This window comes from Dasypus novemcinctus, chromosome 20 (genome assembly GCF_030445035.2).
Source record: "Dasypus novemcinctus isolate mDasNov1 chromosome 20, mDasNov1.1.hap2, whole genome shotgun sequence".
NCBI lineage: Eukaryota > Metazoa > Chordata > Mammalia > Cingulata > Dasypodidae > Dasypus > Dasypus novemcinctus.
The window spans coordinates 37,426,351-37,447,095 of NC_080692.1; the positions used below are offsets into that span (position 1 = coordinate 37,426,351).

The following is a 20,745-nucleotide window of genomic DNA, read 5'->3' on the forward strand; positions in this document are numbered from 1 at the left end:
ACAGCTGGTTCCAGCTACCAGTGAGTATGATTTCTCCCACACACCCAGAACCAGCCTCCTCATACCACTCAGAGGTTCGAGCACTAGCTGGCCAGCCTGTTCTCAGACATCTGAGTCCCAGCTCTATGGATTTCCTGAACTCTTTTCTCAATCTCTAATTTTTTTTTTTTTTTTTTTTTGCATTTTTGAGGCAACAGCACAGGTTAAGCTGTGCCCCCTTTTTAGATGTCCCCTTCTTACCAGCTATGTGGGGTCCTTCCTCCAAACCAAAAAGAAACTGGTACCAAACTCCTCAGATGTCTCAATCAACTCTGCAGGACCTCTTCTTCAAGCTTCTAGATTTTATTAATCACAACTCTTCTCTCCTCATTGACCACATAAGCCTAATGGTGGTAAATGCTTCCTGCAATTAACTACCTCTGTGATACTTACCTTCAGTATTTTATGTTATAAAGGCATACTTATACATCACAATACTTCTTTTAATATCAGAGACACTGATATTATACATGGGGTATTTTGCCATTTTTCTCTTATTTTCTTTGTTGTATCCCTACATTTTCAAAGATTTTCAATAATAAATGTGTGAGTGCTTATGAAATGGAAAAGATATTAAAAAATTCTGTTTCTTTCTCACCTTTGCTTCATTTTGTCTGAGGGGCAGTGCTACAAAGAGTCTGAGAGATGGAAGAGAAAAGACTCCCATTCAAGACTTTGGGAAAGTTAATTAGCTCTAGGTTCTTAAGGCCCTCATCTATACAAATACAATTTACAGAGTAACTGCTGTCATATGATAATACATTGCCATGGAAACACTGAAGTAATCACAAGTTTTCAGTACTGTGACCAACTGTGACTATACAGTAGAAGAAAAAGATGATGAAATAAGACAAGCAGACAGAAAAGCAGCCACTGAAGGGAGTGTTACTACCAACTCAAGAAATGATGGAAACCTAGTTAGTAACAAAAAAAGTGGACCTCTGTTTTTACCATTCCTCCCCACTCTCATTCCCACTCTGCAAAGCAAAGATCTTTTTGGCCAATGACACAGAAATCACTTATTAACATATAGCAAATACTGTTTATTGCAGACTGTCCAGCTGACTTGTGAAAAAGGCACTATGATAATGAATCTAGATAATATCTCTAAATGGATTTATGTTAAAATATACAACATTCTTACATAACATCTGTTATATATATGTGAAATAATATAACATTTAATGACAAAAATCGTGTTTCCAAAAATAACATTTGTTGAAGGTTAGGTATCTTTCTTTTCTCTATCTAGAATCTTTCACAGGATTAAGATATATGCAAATTAAGTGCTGCTTATTACCAGAAAAACTTGACACAGAGAAACACATAAAATGGCCCCAATTTCCTGTTTAAATCAATATTCAAAACTGAGGCCTTCATTAAGCAAATACTGTAATGCACATCAACACAGGCTACTTCCACTGACAGATTTTGAGTATATGTGACCTATTTTTCATTTGTGCTTTCTCATATATAAGAACATAGTGTACATAATAAGCAGAATATAAACTAAATCATAGTACAAGCTATACAAGAATTACGATCAACAAAGCCATGACAAATAAAACGTCCTGGGAATGCTCTATAGGTTTATATTTGCATGTCCAAGGCCTTGTTGTACTTTACAGTTCATTCAAATGTTTTAATTTCTTTAAACTGTTGGCATTAAGAACTTTAAATAAATCTAAATATTTTATCATTGAACACATCAGAGAAGAGGCCTGAGTAAGGAGAGGTTAGCCTAAGGCCAACTACACCCTGAATGACAGACATCCTAGTGACAGGAGAAATTGTTCAGATTTTAAATCATGGGCAATATCTTTGTTTAGTTGCAATGAACAAATTCATCTCTGTCAAGAAATGCCTGTTCAAACACTGTGACATGTAGGGAATAATTAATCTCATAAGGGAAACCTCATCTTAGTAAAGTAGTCAAAATATTTCCCACGTTTAAACAATTGAGTTTAAAATTTTTCATTTTTAATAAAAACAATGGGTTAAGAAGCAAGTCCTCTGCTTACTCAGGTTTGCATTGTTTCTTTATGGTGATAAATGTACCAAGAAATAAGAATCTGACATTCCCTTCATGGCTTCTTAAAACAAAGCATGTTGGAATAATGCCAAGAATAATGGAGATTTTAAACAAACAAATTAGTGACTGCTTCCCTCATCAAAAGATTCCACTCCTGAATCACTCGCAGCAGCACTGATTTTTTCCTGTCGTCTTCGCATAATTTCTTGCAACTCAGAGCTGCCACTGTTATCCTGAAAAATAAACAGGGTCCAGGTGAGAAGGTTCCTGGCTTGTTTAGGCTTCAGGTCATGTAACAAAATGGCTCAGGGTCAAAGTTTTTTGTGTTGTTCTGCTGCTACCTCTTCAGGAAAACTGAAGGCTGCCCTTCAAATAAGTGACACTTCTGGACCACACTAACATATCAAATGCATTTTTTTCATTTCTAAAATGTCTTACAGCAACTCATTCCCCTATGCCTTCTGCTTGAATGAGATAAAGATAAATCAGTAATGCATAGGGAATGCTATGGATTCCGGGGAAGAAAGAATGTGAGTAAGACAAGCACAGTAAGAAGGTAAATTATCGAAGAATCCTCTGGCTCAAGCAAGGTACTCATTTGCCTTTAGAGGGTTCTAAATCAGAGTCAAAGACTGGGCTCTAAATATGCCAGGTTTCCCTGTATCCAGTTCTGACCCTCTGATAGCATACTGGTTTTTCTCCTTTGCCAGCTCTACCTAGAATCCCTGAGCACCCTCCTAATTCTGCTTTCATCAACAGAAGTCTCTGGCAACACAGGGAGTATTTTATAAGATGAAGCTAGATCAGAGAGAAGGGTGAGGTGGAAGGTTGCTGCAGACCATGGGAAAGCTCAGGGAGGAAGTCTCAGGCTCAATTGCCATCCAGAGGCAGCAAGAGACCTGAGGAAGGGGATGCCAAGGGCAAGTGGCAATGACAGGCAGTTCTGGAATGAAGGAATCTGCAAATTTGTGGACTATGGAACTTTCTATTATATCCTATTTAATGAAGAACTTTAATGCTCTCAACAAAATTAGAATGCATAATGGTAACAAAAGTCCTTTAGAAAATATATAATCCTTGCTCATACTCAACATATGGAAAGCAATCATATCAAACCTTAAGATGTAACTCCCAAGATCAATGTCAGAAAAATATCCAAGGGAAATGTCATTTCTCCTGATTGAGAATAGTACAGGGTTGTATGCATGAAGCTATTTTACTCTGAGCTATTTAACTGTTGAATGTATATAATACATCTGTTAGAGATAATTATGTATCAATTTTACTCCAAAGACTTTAGCCTTTTGAGTCCAATGATAATTTTCATAAACACTATTAAGAGCTGTGAGATATAACAGTTGGAAACTGTTCTCCTTACATAGCTTGTTTTAAGTAGAGCAGGAAATTGTAAGCTTAAATATGTCCAATCTAGAAAACATTTACTTTCCTGCTCTCATACAGACAACTACGATTAAATTAATTACTCTTCAGGATTTTCTATGGTCCCTATTAATAATTTCCCCATGATTATTTAGATGTATAATCCGGCCTAAGACACAGAGCCAGGTGTTTAAGTCCTCTTAACCTGTAACATACTAGAATCTCTGAACTATTAAAAGGCAGGAAGAGTGTGACTCTCACACAGAATAAATGTCTACTATTGTGTCGAAACTAAAATCTTATGGAAGTATTTAATGCATATTAAATGTATACATGAAGCTTTTCATTAAATGGCCAAAAGAATAGGCTCAAGCTTCATATTACATGAGCATTTACAACAATCTCCCTTCAAATGGCCATTAATGGTCTCCAGTGACAAATTACAAAGCTGAGTCAAATTTAATCAGCTCTGTAAGAGAGGGAAATGACCAACATGGCCATAAGTACTTGTTTCCAGGGATTTCAATTTGCAGTCCATGCTCTTAACTGATACAGAAAAACGCCGGCTCAGGGTGACAAGTCATACCTCTAGGGCAGCTTTTTGAACAGTGATTTGGCTAAAGACTCTGGCCCCTTCAGGGCAGACTGTCCGCAGTTCATCTTTATTGAGAGAGAAGAGTTGTGCACCATTTAGTACTCCAAGACTATTGACAGTCCTGGGGAAAAAAAGGAAAAGAGAAATAAATCATTAAAAATATTGCTTAGAAAAAAATAAAAGAGAAAAATTGTTCCGGTCCTGCTAGTAACCTCTCTTTTTAAGCATTCCATAAACTGGAACTCATTACATGGTATTCAGGACAGTAACAAGAGAAGCTCATGATGGTGACCCTGAAGGAACAAACTGAATTTAGTATCATTATTGCTTAGTACCAATTCCTTGAAGTTGAATGTTTCATAGATGGAATGTACAGCTTTCACATAACCAGGCAATTTGATGGCAGTTTATTTCATTTTTCAAACATGCCACATAAGTGAGTTTATAATAGTCAAGGTCCCTTGAATACGTATTATTCAAATAGCTCATTGTACCAGATGTGCATAAAATGTTTGCAAATTCTTAGATTACAAATAACAGAACCTTTAATGATGGGTTGAGTGTAGGAAAAAATTATAATCTACAAGAGATAAAGTTATCTACTTTTAATTTGCCTGAGACACAATTTCCTGCAAGAGAAGGAAAGATTTTGCTATCTGTTTTACAAGGACTGGGGAGTCCAGCTAAAACTAGAGTCCTACCCTATGCAATCTGATAAGGAAGAAAGCAAGCCACCAGCCTCAAAGCTGCTGACAGTGTGCTTAAAAGACTATGAGGAGGTGGCGGACTTGGCCCAGTGGTTAGGGCATCCGTCTACCACATGGGAGGTCCGCGGTTCAAACCCCGGGCCTCCTTGACCCGTGTGGAGCTGGCCCATGCGCAGTGCTGATGCACGCAAGGAGTGCCCTGCCATGCAGGTGTGTCCCCCGCATAGGAGAACCCCATGCGCAAGGAGTGCAACCCATAAAAAAAGCCGTCCAGCGCGAAAGAGAGTTCAGCCTGCCCAGGAATGGTGCCGCACACACGGAGAGCTGACACAACAAGATGACGCAACAAAAAGAAACACATTCCTGTGCCGCTGAAGAACAACCGAAGCGGACAAAGAAGACAACGCAGCAAATAGACACAGAGAACAGACAACCAGGGTGGGGGGGTGAAGGGGAGAGGGAAAAAATAAAAAGGACTATGAGGGGCACATAGCCCCAACTAGCCATCAAATGACAATTTTTCTGCTTTTTCCAACTCTTTTTAGCGAACTGTCAGCTATAATCATTTCCTGAGTATGGGGCAAACATAATCTTGGCACTTATATTTTTAAGGAGTCAATTATGACATCTTAGTAACCAAAATGGAAACACTGCTTGTTTTACACATAAAATTATAAAGTGTTCCCAGAGAGACTTACACAGGGTTGAATCCTTTTGACTGTAACCATGTCTTCACATCCTCTGGCGTGGAGTCGTAAGTGATATTGACAACTGGCACGTTCTGCCGTGGCACATGGAACTTCTTCTGAGCGGCACTCCGCCCAATGGTGAGTCTGTGGATGAGCTCATCCTGTACTTCCTCCATCTGAGATTTCCTTCCTAGACAGCAACAGAGCCAGTTCTAGAAAAGTCTTCTTTTTGAAAAGTTACTGTCCCAATCCCAATAATCCTTTGATCTTAATAGTACTTAACAACCAACTGGCCCTACCATCTCTGTCACTTTCATCCTCACCTAGTATAAATTCCACGATCAATTATTCAAATCACTCTCTGGCTATTTTCTTCTCTCTTCATTGTATTCAGTTGGCAGAATCCCAGCCCTGGTCAAATCTACTTTCTGCCTATTCTGTGCCTGCACCTGTGCAGCTGAATATAACACAACCACATTGAATGATCTCATGTTAAATTCATGATCATGAACATCAACTGGGCTTTTAATGCTCCTTGACAATTCATAGTTCAGTTCCTTAGACCAGTGAGTCTCAACTGGGGGCAGTTCTGACTGCAGGGGACATCTGGCAATGACTAGAGACATTTCTGGTTGTCACAACTGGGCTGGGGGGTGCTACTGTCATGTAGTGATAGAGACTTGCGATGCACTAATATCCTACAATGCTCAGGATGGCACCCGACCAAGAGTGATCCTGCCCCCAATGTGGATAGTGTCAAAGCTGGGAACCCTGCCAGGATAATTCCCCACCTATCCTAGACTAGTATTTAATATCTTTCTCCACAAACCTCCAATACCAATTCCCTAGTTCTCATTCTGAGCTGATGATCTTACTTCCTAATTTCTGAATACAACAAAGAACTTAGAAGAATATCCATAAATCCCTTTACCTGCCAGTACTTTTACCCATTCCCTCTGCCTTAATTTCCACATGCCTAAAGCCAACTCACATGTTTACACTAGACCCATGTCCGCCTAGTCAAGTCACAGCAATTTCTCCTCTAATTTTCCTACATTACAGAATCGTTGGATCAGCATGCATACATGCTATTATTTTACTATACTTCCTACATCTTTAAAGAGGCCCTTTTTTGGCTTCATGTTCCCTTCCAGTTACTGCCTCATTTCTCTGCTCCCCTTTTAGCTAGCTCCATGAAAAGTTGTCTGTACTAGCTGAAACCAATTCCCATTTTCCTATATTCTCTAAAATTCACTGCAATTAGGCTTTGCCCCTATCCATTCACTACACTTTGCTAAATTTCAATTATTTAATTAAACCTATCACCAACATTTGTAGCACGTGATTCCACCTTGAAATGTTTTCTTTTCTTGTCATCCAGGATAAGTTTCTAGTTTTCCTCCTGTTTCATTGGCCCCACCTTTTCAGTATGCTTTTCTGAATCTTCTCAACCAAGTAACATTGAAGTGCTCCACGGTACAGTCCTTGGACCTTTTCCCTATCCACCCTCACTCTAAAGATCACAGTTCCGAGCCTCATGGTTTTAAAGACCACTTAAAAGCTGATGGTCACCAAAATTCTTTCTCCAGTCCAGTTGCTCCTCAGAACCCTAAACCCATCTATACCAATATCTACCTGATAGATTCATTGAGATATCTATGAGGTGTCTCAAATATAGCTGAACCTGAACCCCTGATCTTCTTTCCAAAGCCTGCTTCATGCTAGATTTCTCAACTCAATTAATGGTAATTCTATCCTTCTGGTTCCTCTGGCAAAACACTTCAGACGTATACTTGATTCTCCTTTGTCCCATACTACATCCAATCCATCAGCAAACCCTACTGGTACTATCACTAAATTATATACAAAATCCAACCATTTCACTCCACTTTTTCAATCACCATCTTTGTCTGAGCTACCAGCTTATGAATTTCTCCTTTCCCTTCTCTACCACCCCACCTCTTATTCTTCATTCTCTTTTCAATACAGCAGGTAAATGATGCTTTTAAAGTGTTAAGTCTTTACAATTTAAAGTGTAAGATTCTGAAATGCATCTGTTCAAGATGCCTCCACATTATCCACGTTATCCAAATCACTCAGTAAAAGGCCCGACATGACCACCTCTGCTAGCAACTCCACTATTCTCCTCCCAGATCCTCTACACAAAACCACTGTGGTTTCCTTGGGGCTTTTTATATGTAAGGGTCACTCCACTCTCTTTTGCCTAGAATGTTTTCCTCATATATCCCCATGGCTCTCTCCTCCTCTCCTTTAGATTTCCCCTGGCCTATTTAAAATTTAACCCCCTCCCCAACATCACTCCTGATCCCCATGGCTTTATAATTCTCCCAAGTACCTAACACCTTCTAAAATTCTCCCTCAATTTAATTGTTTATTTATTTGTCTCCCTTCATCAGAATATAAGTGCAGGGGGAAAATATTGTAGAAATTCATTAAATACTTGTTGCATAAATGAATGAGGCATTCCACTGACCCTGATACTGACAGAGACCTTGAAAAGCATCATGTCCAAATGCCTTAATTAACCAGATAAGAAAATGGAGGCCAAGAGAAGAGAATCTGTTGAAGTTTACATTGTTAATCAGAAGCAGAATTTCCTTAGAACCAGGTCTTCTGACTTTCTGCCTGGGGCTGTTTTATAGCCAAAGTCATACCACAGCTCTCTCCCCTACCCACGTTCTGCTTCATGGGAAAGAGGCATGTATGAATATACTTTTATCAGAAAAATAACTAAGAAAGTATAGGCAGGGGAAATACTGTTTTTATGTGTGTGTCTAAAAATATATATACATTTATACATAGATACATTACATTGTTTGCCTATCACTTTCAAGGATTAAGAAAAAAGAACCGATATATTAATCTAATTGAATAATAAACTTGGCAAGTGGTAGTGACCTGGTCCCTGAGGCAGTTTTTGTGATACATTTTCTATAACTTTTTTTTTTTTTTCCAGAGAGAGTGTTTTAGAAAGTGTTTGGTGCCCCTGGGAAGTAAGTGAAAGTGTGAAATAACATAGGTATTTTAGTCTAATATTTTTAAGGCCCGTATATACAGGAAACCTTTTCAAGAAAAATTTGATGAAGGAAGGAAAGGAGGAAAGAAGGGAGGGAGAAATACCAAGAGAAACTATTGATTGATACATTTAATACACCAAAAGCATTTAATTAGTCAACTCTTAAATCACAACATTTCACTACCATACAGAACGAGTGCTCTCAAAGGAATAAAAAATACCACCCAAATTAAAAGGTTTCTTTTTTTATCTACTAAGCAGCCACTGCAATGATCATCATCAGTTCACAGCACAGTCTTCTTCCGAGAAATGGAATGTGCTCCTAGGTTTTGGTTTCATTTTCAACGTTCTAGAAAACAACTCACCACACTAACTTTACACTTCTTTCTAAAATAATGCTTTTGATTACAAAAGATTAAACTCAAAAAAAAGGCCTAATATTGCAAAGGAAATGGAAGAAATTTAAAACAAAGCATTGCTAACTTCAAAAGGTATAAAAGGGGAACATTTTTGAATCTTGAGAGAAACCAAGCTGCATAGCTAGTATGACACAATGGCTCCAAACTGCTACTTTGAGGCAAGGCACAGTTACAATTCAGCAAAAGGGTTCTAACTCTTGCTGCTTACTTTGATTTAAATAGCCATGTTATGGCTCTGCTGCCCCCCTATTTGAACCTATAGATAGTACTAGAGTTGATAGGTTATGTCCAAGAGACTTAAATCTGTGGGCTTTCCATGTGCCAGTCGGGCCCTGAATCTCAAGAGACTTGCAACACCTACTCTCTAGTTCATTGGATTCACCCAGGACAACTAACAAGGAGATGATGACTGACCATAACCATCTCAAGGAACAGAGAGAGTCCATAACTGCAAGCAAGAAAGTCCCATCCATCTACCCAATGAGATCTAAGCCCCCTCTCAATTAGAGGTGGAGTGGGCATCACCATCACAGAATCTTCAGGATTGGGGAATGGACAGTGGACTAGAGTAGACTTATGGTTGTTCTACTATAGACTTGTTGTGATCCTAGCAATGGAAGAACTTTATCATGGATGTGGAGGCAGTGGCGACTGGAGGTTTTGCAGGGATGGAGAGGGAAAAATAGGTATAAAAATTTGAGGGCATTTTTGGGACTTGGCAATTATCCTGAATGGCACTACAATGACAGACACAGGCCACTGTATACCTTCTAATAACTTGCAAAAATGTGTGGGAGAGAGTGTAAATTACAATGTAAACTATAATCATTGCTTAGTGGCAATGCTCCAAGATGTGTTCATCAATTGTGGCAAATGTATCACACTAATGAAGGATGTTGTTGATGTGGGAAAATGTGGGAGGGCTAGGGAGTGGGGCATATTGGAACCCCCTATGTTTTTTGTGTAATGTTTATGTAATCTAAAGATTCTCTGAAAAATAAAAAAGTATATTAAAAAATAAAATAAAATAGCCACATTGGCCTTCTTCCTTGTCCATGGCTATTGTCAGTAAGTATTCCCTTTCTAATTGCTTACATTTTATTTTGATCAGAAGTTTAGGCATGGTAGGCATATTTTAAGAGAACTTTGGCTATCAAGAAAAACACACTTAAACATGTTTGTCTGGTTCTAAAAGACTATTGAAAAGCCCCATATTTTTCAGAAAAACTATTTCCCCCAAAAATTACTCAAGAAAAAGCTATCAAGAAAACACGTTTTATAATAGGAAATACATTTACTTGATGTCAAACTATACTTGGCAATATCTTAATAAGTAAATGCAAGATTTTATTATTTGAAAGAAACAAGAACATTTTAAATTTTGGTAGAGCTGTTTATATTTTATATATTAAATGTTATCCTTTCACTTATGAAAAAAACAAACTTGAAAATGATGAGTCACAATTATCAGGAGAATTCTCTATCTTAGAAGTATTCTAACTATGCTTCTTTCCCATTAGGTTATTCTTAGTTTCTTAGAGTGGGACAAAGAACAAACTGTCCCAACCCACAGACTGTTCCAAATGGAGACTGAATGCTCATGAACTCTGATCCTAGGCCTGGAAAATGAGTGCCACAGTGTCAAAGATTATTGTGCTGACGTATCAAAGGAGGGAAATGTTATAAACTTGTGGTAAGAATGAAGAAAGGAATGGTCATTTCTAAGAGAAAAAATTTCCTTAGGGAAATCAATAAAAATATTTATAGAATGGTCCCAGTTTTTCAATTATGTTTTCACTGTCTTCAAAAAAATAAAAAATCTTTTAGAAATCCACATTTTAAAATTCAGTAGCACATTCTATTTTATTGTATTTGCTCACATAAACACACAGCAGTGATTCTGCTGTGTAGAAGGAACTATTCGCTTTTCCAAAACTTCATTTTTCCTTCAATTTTCTGGTAAGGCAAAGATAGAGACAAGAAGGTATTTAAATTTGCTATACCTTGGGAGAGAAAGTAATGAAGAAAAGCAGGCTTGGGCTTATTGCATTTAACCAGAACTTCTACAACTGTTAGATAGTAATGGTTTTAGCACAGTCTTCTTTTTAAATTTTTAAAATTTATTAGGAATAACCACAACTGAATAGATGGAGATATGATTTACTGAGATGAGAAAACAGCAAGGTGAGAATGGGGGCGAAAAAGTCAATAATTTGGTTTTCAACTTGAATATCAAGCAACCAATTTCAACTATAAAGTTAATAATTCAATATATGTATTTAGATATCAGAGATGAGTATGATATGAAGAAAAGTTTAGGTGGCATTCCTTTTCCAATGATAGGAAATAGAAATGGTTTGATCATCTACAGTAAAAGTATGTTTATACATGGAAAAAAGAACCAGAACCTGAACCCCAGAAGAGGCCAAATACCATATATATACACACACATATAAATACCATAAACACACACGCAGCCCTCTTTCTGTGTAGGTATGTACTATATGTGCATTTATAAATATGTATACACATGTACATGTACACAACCTTTAAATACTTTTAACATATTGAGGAAATAGCTTGAGTCAGTGTTCCTAAGATTTTTATGTATCAAGTATAGTTAAAGCAAAGTAATTTTATATGCTTAAAATTCAAAACTATAATTTGAAGATTCAACTAAACAGACAATCTCTAGACTACAAGGTAAAACAAAATGCAAATTATCTTGGCGTTACCTTCAGTTTTCAAATTAGCTACACTGCTATACTAATAAGGACAGTATTAACCTAATACTAACAAGGATAATCTGAAGTTGGCCACAGTGTCTTTTCTTTTTTATTTAAATCTGATTTTCATAGAAACCATTCATATGAAAAATCAGATTTAAATTTATGAAAAATACGAAGCTGAAGTCTAAATCATATGGAATTTGAATTTTAAGGGCATATTTGAGAATACCTGCTCCTGGCAGGTGATTATATTAAGCTAGTGTGACTGTACATAAATATGAGAAGAGTAAATAAGGGGAAGAGGAGCAGAAAGAGGAGGATGATATTGATGATGATGGCAGCAGTCATTTATGACTGCTTATAATGTGTCACATTGGTCTAAATCAGGGCTTTGTGTGGCTATCATGCACATTTTAGGAGATTGTGAAACATCCCTGGCCTCGATCTATTAGATATGAGTAATATCCCCCCAGTTGCAATAATCAAAATATGTTTCCAGAAACTGCTAAGTGTGCTCTTGGGGTGGGGGTAAACAAATCACCCCATGTTGAGAACCACTGATCTACATGTTTTATAATCATTTCTCATGAAATCCTCATAATTATTCTATGATGTAGAGCCCAATATCTCCCCATTTTTTAGATATTAAAGTATAGAGAGGATTAAGTTTTTATGGCTGCATAGGCAATAAGTGATGTTTCACTATACAAACTTAAGTATGTCAGGCCCTAGCATCTGCCCTTAGCCACCAAAATATATAGAACTTTGGGGAGAAATACACACATCAGAGAGTAGAGAGAATTTCCCATCTCTTAGAAGCACTTAGGAGAGGAAAGGCTAAGTGAAAATCTTCACAACCTATGAACTGTCATGCAAGTACAAAGTATTATTTTTATTTAATAATACTTAAGACCAGTAGGAACAATAGTGAACATTTTATTTATTAGTGCTTTTAATTCACAGAGCAAGCTGTATATATTTTTTGCTTCCTTGAGAAACTTACGGTCCACAGGAAGCTGTTTGTGTCTCTGGCCATCTCGCACAACGCTGCCGCCACTGTCGCTGGAGCTGCTGTTCTGACGGGTTATATTTGCTGGTACCTTTGACACAGGGATAAGTGCTGGGGCAGAAGGAGGAAGAGGTACAGGAACGGGGGCTGGTGTTGGAGGAGGCGATGGAGCAGAGGGAGTATCAGTTGGATTTGGACCATATTCCAGCCTTTGTTTCTAAAAAAAGATGAAAAAGTAATTTGAAATTTTAAAAATATAAACCTAGGCTAGGAAAACAAATTATACTTTGACAGGACATTGATAGCTATTTATTTGTGAATTCACTTGCTAACCCAGAGCAAATGTTTGTGTGATGTGTGCTATATGTGTATGATTCCTCACAAATCCTATATAATATAATGACTATTAAAAATCATATTTTAAATAGTCTATATCCTTGCTCAAAATCAAAATATAACTTAATCACAAGGACACATCAATAGCAAATAGTAGTATTAGTACTAGAAATAAATGTCAAGAAAACAAGATTTGGATGTGGAATCACACAAGACCAGAATAGGTCAAAAGTATATTGATTATTACAATATCCACTAATAGAAATTTCTAATTCAACTAAAAGTCTAAATATCAATATCATAAAACATCACTTACTTCTCATTTTTAAATGTATGCCATATTTAAAGATGTTTAGTTCTGCTGTTTCTAAGTAATTTGTTCAGAAGAAGGGCAATATTCTAGTAGATAAAGTGACTATGCTTTTAAATAAACAAGTTCTAAAATTTCATTATAAGCATTTTTCAGGTCATGGCTCTTTCTGCCATCAGCATAATACTTACTAAAATTAGAAATTTTCCTTGTTAAAATGGAATGCTTTGGGGTGGATGTTGGTGAGAGTAATGGTATGGTCTTTTAATAAATGCTTATGACACCGTCACAAAAATATTAGAAAACAGGTCAAGTGGAGATTTTTATTTAAAAAGATGGGCCTGATAAAATATAAAATGGTTTTCAGTCACTTTTAAATCATGATTGTTAGGCTATTATAAAACATTATTTGCATGTATTCCTTATTAATACACACAATAGTTGAAATTTTAAATCTAAACAAAATATTTCAACTAATAGGTAATTGTACTGTAATAGGCTCCAAATTCTCAAAGGGCACATTTTCTTTGTAAAAGCAAAGATAAAGAGCAATGAATTGTAACTGAGGTAAAATTTTGATACTGTACTGGCACAATCTTAATTATTCTATAATTTAGGATTAGCATACAAAATGCAAAGAAAGCCTTTGAGAATCTGAACCTTTGGTTTTAACACTATTTACTTTTAAGTTCTAAATTGGCCCAAATATAAGGTTATATTGATTTTAAGAGAGTCCTTCCCAATTTCCACAGATCAAATGCATAAAAATACACACATACCCCCGCCACACACCACTCTTAATATAATCATTATTTGAAAAACACCCATCAACCTTCATCACAGCAAATGATGTACGCCTGTGGAAATGTGCGTGGGAAGGTGCCTTCGCTTTCTTCTGCTGTCTCTTTAAAAGCTACCAGTCACTGACCAGCGGGGTGGGAAAGCTGAGGAAGGATATCATACAAGGGTGGAAGGGGAACAGACAGGTGTTTACAATGCTGCTAAATGTTTTGGGAGTGGGTAAGATGCAGGGAGGGAGAAAGTGAGGGTAAGAGTCACAGAGCAAGCCATGGAGTTTGATGGGATAAAAAAAAAGGTTGCTAACTCCTCGGGATTTAAGGCCCAGAAACATTTCTAATAGATTCAATAATATATTAGGATATATTATATTTTAGAATATATCATTACTGTTGTCATTATCATCATACTTCACGAAACAATCTTCCTATATTTGGGCCAATAAAGTATTTAAAACCATCAAAATACAGCAAGCATCACAAAAATGTAAGGCTTTGCACACACCAAAGTCATCTCTTAATGTATGTGCAATGCTCCTGTGACAAGAATATCCTTTGCACATGATTTCAGAAGAGATTAGTGAATTCCCACACTAGAATTTCAGAAATGTCAGAGTTTAATTTATTATTTTCAAAGCTCAAACAAGCAAAAAAATGCCATGAGCTCCACATTCCATGATATGATTCACATTTTCTGCTTTCAGGAAAACAAGAACAGCTAGTCTTTTGCTAGCCATCAAACAATACTGTGAAAAACTGAATACACTGTGTGTTTCTGACACAATTAAGGCTGAAGATAGGCTCACCAAATGTTCTGCACCTCATTTCACTTATCTGTCATTGCTGCATAATGCGACTTTACCAATATGATCTAATAAATAACAGTTCTTAAATATACGTATATACATATACACATATATATACACCTATAATTGATTAACGTAAAGAAAAAACAAAAATTTTTCATTAGTTGGGCCAAAAATTCTATTTATTTGCATATTTTCCCCTTTTCTTGATCCTCTCCTCCCACCTAAACTTCAACCCTTGAAGTGAAGGGGAAAAACTGCCTTCCTTGAATAAGTACCACCATTTCCTTCCTGTTTTGAAATGGCCACCAAGGCAGCTTTCCAGAAGAAACGGGTTTACTGCCCTTCTTGGGGTGGAGGAAACAGAATCGCAGGGCCTCTTAGGTCCCTTCCCATCTTCCCTGCCTGTTCCACCCACTGCTCTTCCCTTCTCTAGTTGTGCATCTGTGCTCTTCTTGGTTGGAGATCTGGAACTGGTGACCCCAACATACTGACAATTTATGGAACGTCTTGGAGAGCAGAATTGCAGCCTCAACTTCCTTTTCCTGTATCAAGTGTTTGGAAGCTCCCATTCCAGAAAAGGAAATCTAAACCATTTGTACCAGCTTGCCGGGGCTTTCCTGGTTTTAGCACTGACAGCCCCACCTCCCAAGACACCTGCAGTCACTGGGCGAGTGGTCATCTTAGGGCAGACCCACATTTGCACCATAACCGTCACGTCCTAGCTCTTGCCTGTTACCCCCACAAATGTACTTAAAGATCTGGTTAAAACAAATGCTCTCCTTTGTTTTTCTCTCTTTTTCTGGAAGATGTCAGACTTACTTTCCCATTGATATTTAAGTCTGAAGAGTCACTTTTCCTTAGCAAGTAAAACGCTGAGTTGCAATTCTCAAGGATTAAAAGAAAGTTTTTGAAAGATACGCTCCAGATATGAGCAAGATACTACTTCGGAGGGGAAATTATGCAAGCAAGCCCAGAAAAGTCATTAAAATTGAACTGTTAAAATTTAACCTACTCTGAATTACACATTTCTTCTCTAAATTTGGTCTCTCTGGAATTCTGCAGTGAAAACGAGGCACAGCTGGAACATTTGGAGAGTATTAAGTCCAGAGATTGAATCCAAAATATTATATTAAAAAGAATTGCCATGAGGGAACGAATGAGGGTTACCTCTGACAGCTCGCCAAGTAACTGCTATTAGGAAAATGGAGTAAATCATATCAAATGAGAAAATTAACACAGGAGATGGAACTAAAGTAATATCAATTAAAATTCATGTCAAATATCAGAAAATGTGAGCAAATCAGTTTTTGACAGTAAATTCAACCACTAAAGTAATTTGTAAATATATAATTAACTTCCATTACTCTTATTAGTCATGGGAAACTAAACACATGGAACACAGTATAAACACTGTACAGTATTTCAGTACTACTTATGTATTAGAGTATTCTGTCTTTAAATAGTAAAATATAAATTCATCTTTTAGAGTGCATTAAAATATAAGACTAATTTTTGTTGAAAAATTGGTTTTACAAAGAAAATATTCATCACTGATTTTAGTATGTCTGCAGCCTAAACAGAGTATTTTAGAATTACACACATGTGTATATGGTAACACTATATAAATTTACTTTTTACATGTGTATGAAGCATATTTTCGAGTGGGTATTATTCAAGTTTTCCCAAGAAATATCTGAGAAAATGTCAACACATGAGGCAGAATAAAAGGTAGCCATTCTTGTCTAAAACAGGCCTCTAATCAAGAGATAAGCAGAGTCTTCTAAGACTAATTTATAATACCAATTTCAGAGAATTGAATATTATCAGGAAGTTAGCTTGAATTAAACGAAATGTCATCTTTTGTAAAATAGTCACCTTCTGTCCAACAGTACCTGAATGTGTGGACTGAACTTGAAAAACAGAGCATTCATAAAATGGGGCTGAAATTAGTAGGGCTAGTGGTTTAGTAGTCACCTACAGGAAATACTTCCACTTTTAATTTAGGACTATTTAGAATGTAGAGAATAACCAAATTTTATATCTAGACGATTGTGGAAACCATGTAACCTTACTCCCATTTCATAGTTGATCAAACTGGGCACAGGAAAATAAAATGCTTTCCTTAAAGTCACAGAGCTGGTTAGTGACAGAATCAGGTCTGGAGCCCGCATCTACCAATACTAGATTGGGGCTTCTCCTAAAATATCACAATGTCTCTTGCTAGGAAACAGAGAAAGCAGGAGACTTTCTATTGAACTCACAGGGCCACACGTTCATGATTTAAGTATTTGCATCTTGGTAGTCAGAAGTTAGTCTCTCTGTACATAATTACATTTTGTTCTAGTTAAAAAAAAAAAAAAGTTATTCTCAACCCTGTAGTTTTTCCACACACAAACCATGTCAGAAAGAATACCTATAAAAATAAGTGCATAGATTTACTGATTAATAATAGATGAAAGACTACTTTAATCAGGCCTCTGGGTAAATTAGAGATAATAGCTGGGGAGAGAGAGTCATTTCTGCCCTTGCCATAGAGCTTGAGGATCTCTTTGGGCAAATAGACCAATTCTAGCAGGCAAACAGTCACAGTGCTAACACTCAGGGGATGAATCAAAAGAAATATTAGGAAACTTTATGTGGCAAGCAGATTCCAGGAGGGAAAGAAAGCATCCTGGATGTCCATCTGTTGCCCAGCTAAAATGCTATAAAGAAAGCCCTCAGATGCTGAACATACATATATATATATATATATATATAAAATCAAAAGATGGCATTTATCTTCATTTCTCCATAATCTCTCATAAGCATTTACTTCCCTTTCCCTGTGGTTTCATTCTATTTTATTTTCATAATTTTCTTAAATTCTTTATTACCTCCCTCCCTGCATCATACATTTATTTTTAAAACTTTGTTGGGTCCATGGGGGAAACACATTGAGTGGAAATGGCTGCTTTTACAGAGCTATTAAAAATGTCAGAATGTGAGGATGTTGAAGAGCCTGGGCTCTCAAGGGTGTCTGTCAGGTGGCAATTCAACACTTCTTCTCTGCTGGTGCCAGGTATGAGCATCCCTGCCATGACAGAGGACTCTACAGCAAAAATAGAACTGTGTGAACAGTGACAGGTAAGGGCTGCCCTTGTGCTCTCCACCAAGAGCTGCCATTATTTCTATGTACTTCCTATTCACAGGAAATAGGAGGGTAAAAAGTAAAAGTCACAACTGTGTGAATTTTAAGAATACCTAGAGACATTTTAAAATGTTACAATCAAATTCCCCTATTTCCACCAATCACAAAAATGTCTACTTTCTAAGTGAATTATATAATTTGGGTTATTTTCCAAAATGATTAAAAGACTGAAAGTGTTGATGAAATTCAAGGAAAGGATAAGTAAGACAGAAATCCAATTCCAGATTGTTCTTTTGGATTGATCAGATTAACTCTCACTGTACAATGCATGGTAAAACTGTTAAGAAAAGGTTGTCGGGAAGCAGACTTGGTCCAGTGGTTAGGGCGTCCGCCTACCACCTGGGAGGTCTGCAGTTCAACCCCGGGCCTCCTTGATCCATGTGGAGCTGGCCCATGAGCAGTGCTGATGCGCGCAAGGAGTGCCGCGCCACGCAGGGGTGTCCCCGTGTAGGGGAGCCCCACGCGCAAGGAGTGCGCCCCATAAGGAGAGCCGCCCAATGCAAAAGAAAGTGCAGCCTGCCCAGGAATGGCACCGTACACACGGAGAGCTGACACAACATGATGACGCAACAGAAAGAAACACAGATTTCGGTACCGCTGACAACAATGGAAGCGAACAAAGAAGAACACGCAGCAGACAGACACAGAGAACAGACAACTGGGGCGGGGGTGAGGGGAAGGGGAGAGAAATAAAATAAATTAATTAATAAATCTTTAAAAAAAAAAAAAGAAAAGAAAGGGTTGTCTGTCACTGGTAGCATTCACACAGTGAAAAATTATATGATTACATGGAAAGAGATGGCAACCTTTTCTCAGCACCCTTCCCCAGAAGAGCGAAGTGCTGGTTCACATGGCTTCGAAACTGGGCAATTCCCTGTGTCTCAGCCTCCTCACTGTAAAAGACACCTACTTCTTAAGGTAGTTGTGGGAACTCAACAGATCAGGGTTTGTGCAGGGCTTAAGCAATGCCTGGCACATGGCATGAGCGCTGGTCCCCGGCATATTCTGTCTTGCAACATCACTGCCATGCATGAACATGAAGGTAGTGGAAGCCATGCATCCTTAGGTCTTCCTGCAGCACATTACAGAGATCTAAAACACTGTTGCTAGAAGAAGCTTCTTTACATTTCCTCAAAGTTTTAACAGCATCAGATGAAGAGACTGGGGAAGAGCGTAGGGGCCAGGTCTGAGGAAAGGAGGCCCACGGGCCAACGAAGGGAGCACGAGGGCAGAGAGGGCCGCAGCAGGGGGCTTGGAGATGTGCTTCTGCACAGCAGGCTTTCATGGCTTTCTATTGGCTCCTTTTATCAAGCGGGATGCTGGGACTCAATAAATACTTGTGGAATGAATGAAAGCAAAGACATGTAAGACACAGGATTGCTTTGGATATGTTTATAATCCAGTGGAGTTTATAATCCAATAATGTTAGGATACTAGGACCACCAGAAACTATATATATATGGCTGCATCCTCTTTGTCATTCTGAAATGAGCTGTAGGTTGCCCCTTATCCATTCTAGAGAAAGAAAAATTATTGGCATACATTTCCAAGAATACTTTTTCTTTCTATCTTACTCTATTAAATTATGTCATAAATACCTTGAGAATAGGAATCCTTTTAGATAATGCCAGATAGCAGATAGCAGATGATTGAGCTTGCCTATTAAAATTTTACAAGATCTTGGTGGTTTTGTTGGGCTCAGTCCAAAATTTTCAGGTGTTAAAAAAGCAGATTATTTTTAATACCTTTTAAAAGTACGGCCCTCAACCTAAACACACACACACACACACACACAAAGGAGCACACACAAAGTTTCTACACACATTTCTACATGCAATACTACATTCGTAGACGCAGCCAGAAATGTTCAGAGGACAGTCAGATAGTGTTGAAAAGATTAAAAGGAAACAGTCATAACAGGCAATCCCCAAAAGGACCACAAGTTTCTATTTACACAAAGTAGCAAAACAAACTCCTGAAACTTGTGAGCACTTAAAAAATTTCTTGGTTGTGCCAAAGTTGACAAAAGTATTAAGATATCGCTCTGTTAAATAAAGGAGTAATAGAATTTATGTTCTCCAAAAGTACTCACCCTAACTCTGATCTGTTTTAATCTTTTTTTAGACAGAAACAATCTGTCAAACAGAAAACTCAACTTAAGGCTCAAACCAGGAATCAGAACTGCAGAAAAAGAGAAGACTGAACAGTAAACAGGAAAAGGTAAGAGGTTAAATTCCTTAGCGAATCTCAGCTGAAGGGTGGAGGGGAGGGATTTAGAATTTAAATGATTGACACATTTTAAGTGTCTTATTTTATCACATTTATCACAAATAAAAACAAACTTGGATAACTGTTTTTATTTTATTTATTATTTTTAGATAATTGTTTTTGATACCTAAAATATAAACTCTTGGTTTCTGCTAACATGAAGCAACTAGTCATATAGCCTTTATGAACAGTGCCTCCTATAGTTTATCATGAGTCAATATTATAAACAGTCCATATAGTTCAAATGGTATATATTTTATCACTGTTTAAGGCACACATTTCAAGTGTACACTCTATCACTGTTTAAGGGAAAACCTCTATGGGAAAGCACATGGAAACAGAAATGTATTATGTCAGGTAACCATATCTCAAAATCAGAGAAGTAGGAACTTAGGAAAGAAA

The 20,745-nt window shown here is 37.4% G+C and overlaps 1 protein-coding gene across 19 annotated transcripts in view; it reads right to left on the reverse strand.

Moving 5' to 3' along the window:
* Positions 1–1,061: 1,061 nt before the first annotated feature.
* The window catches only part of EPS8 (EGFR pathway substrate 8, signaling adaptor), a 182,101-nt gene continuing 162,417 nt past the window's right edge, over positions 1,062–20,745 (reverse strand). For all 19 annotated transcript variants that reach the window (XM_071210186.1, XM_071210187.1, XM_071210192.1 and 16 more), the window contains 4 exons: positions 12,631–12,853; positions 5,452–5,632; positions 4,038–4,167; positions 1,062–2,304 (listed from right to left, as the gene is read on the reverse strand). In XM_071210186.1, the coding sequence (XP_071066287.1) occupies positions 2,191–2,304; positions 4,038–4,167; positions 5,452–5,632; positions 12,631–12,853 (648 nt within the window). In that variant the 3' untranslated portion in view covers positions 1,062–2,190. The remainder of the gene's footprint in view (positions 2,305–4,037; positions 4,168–5,451; positions 5,633–12,630; positions 12,854–20,745) is intronic.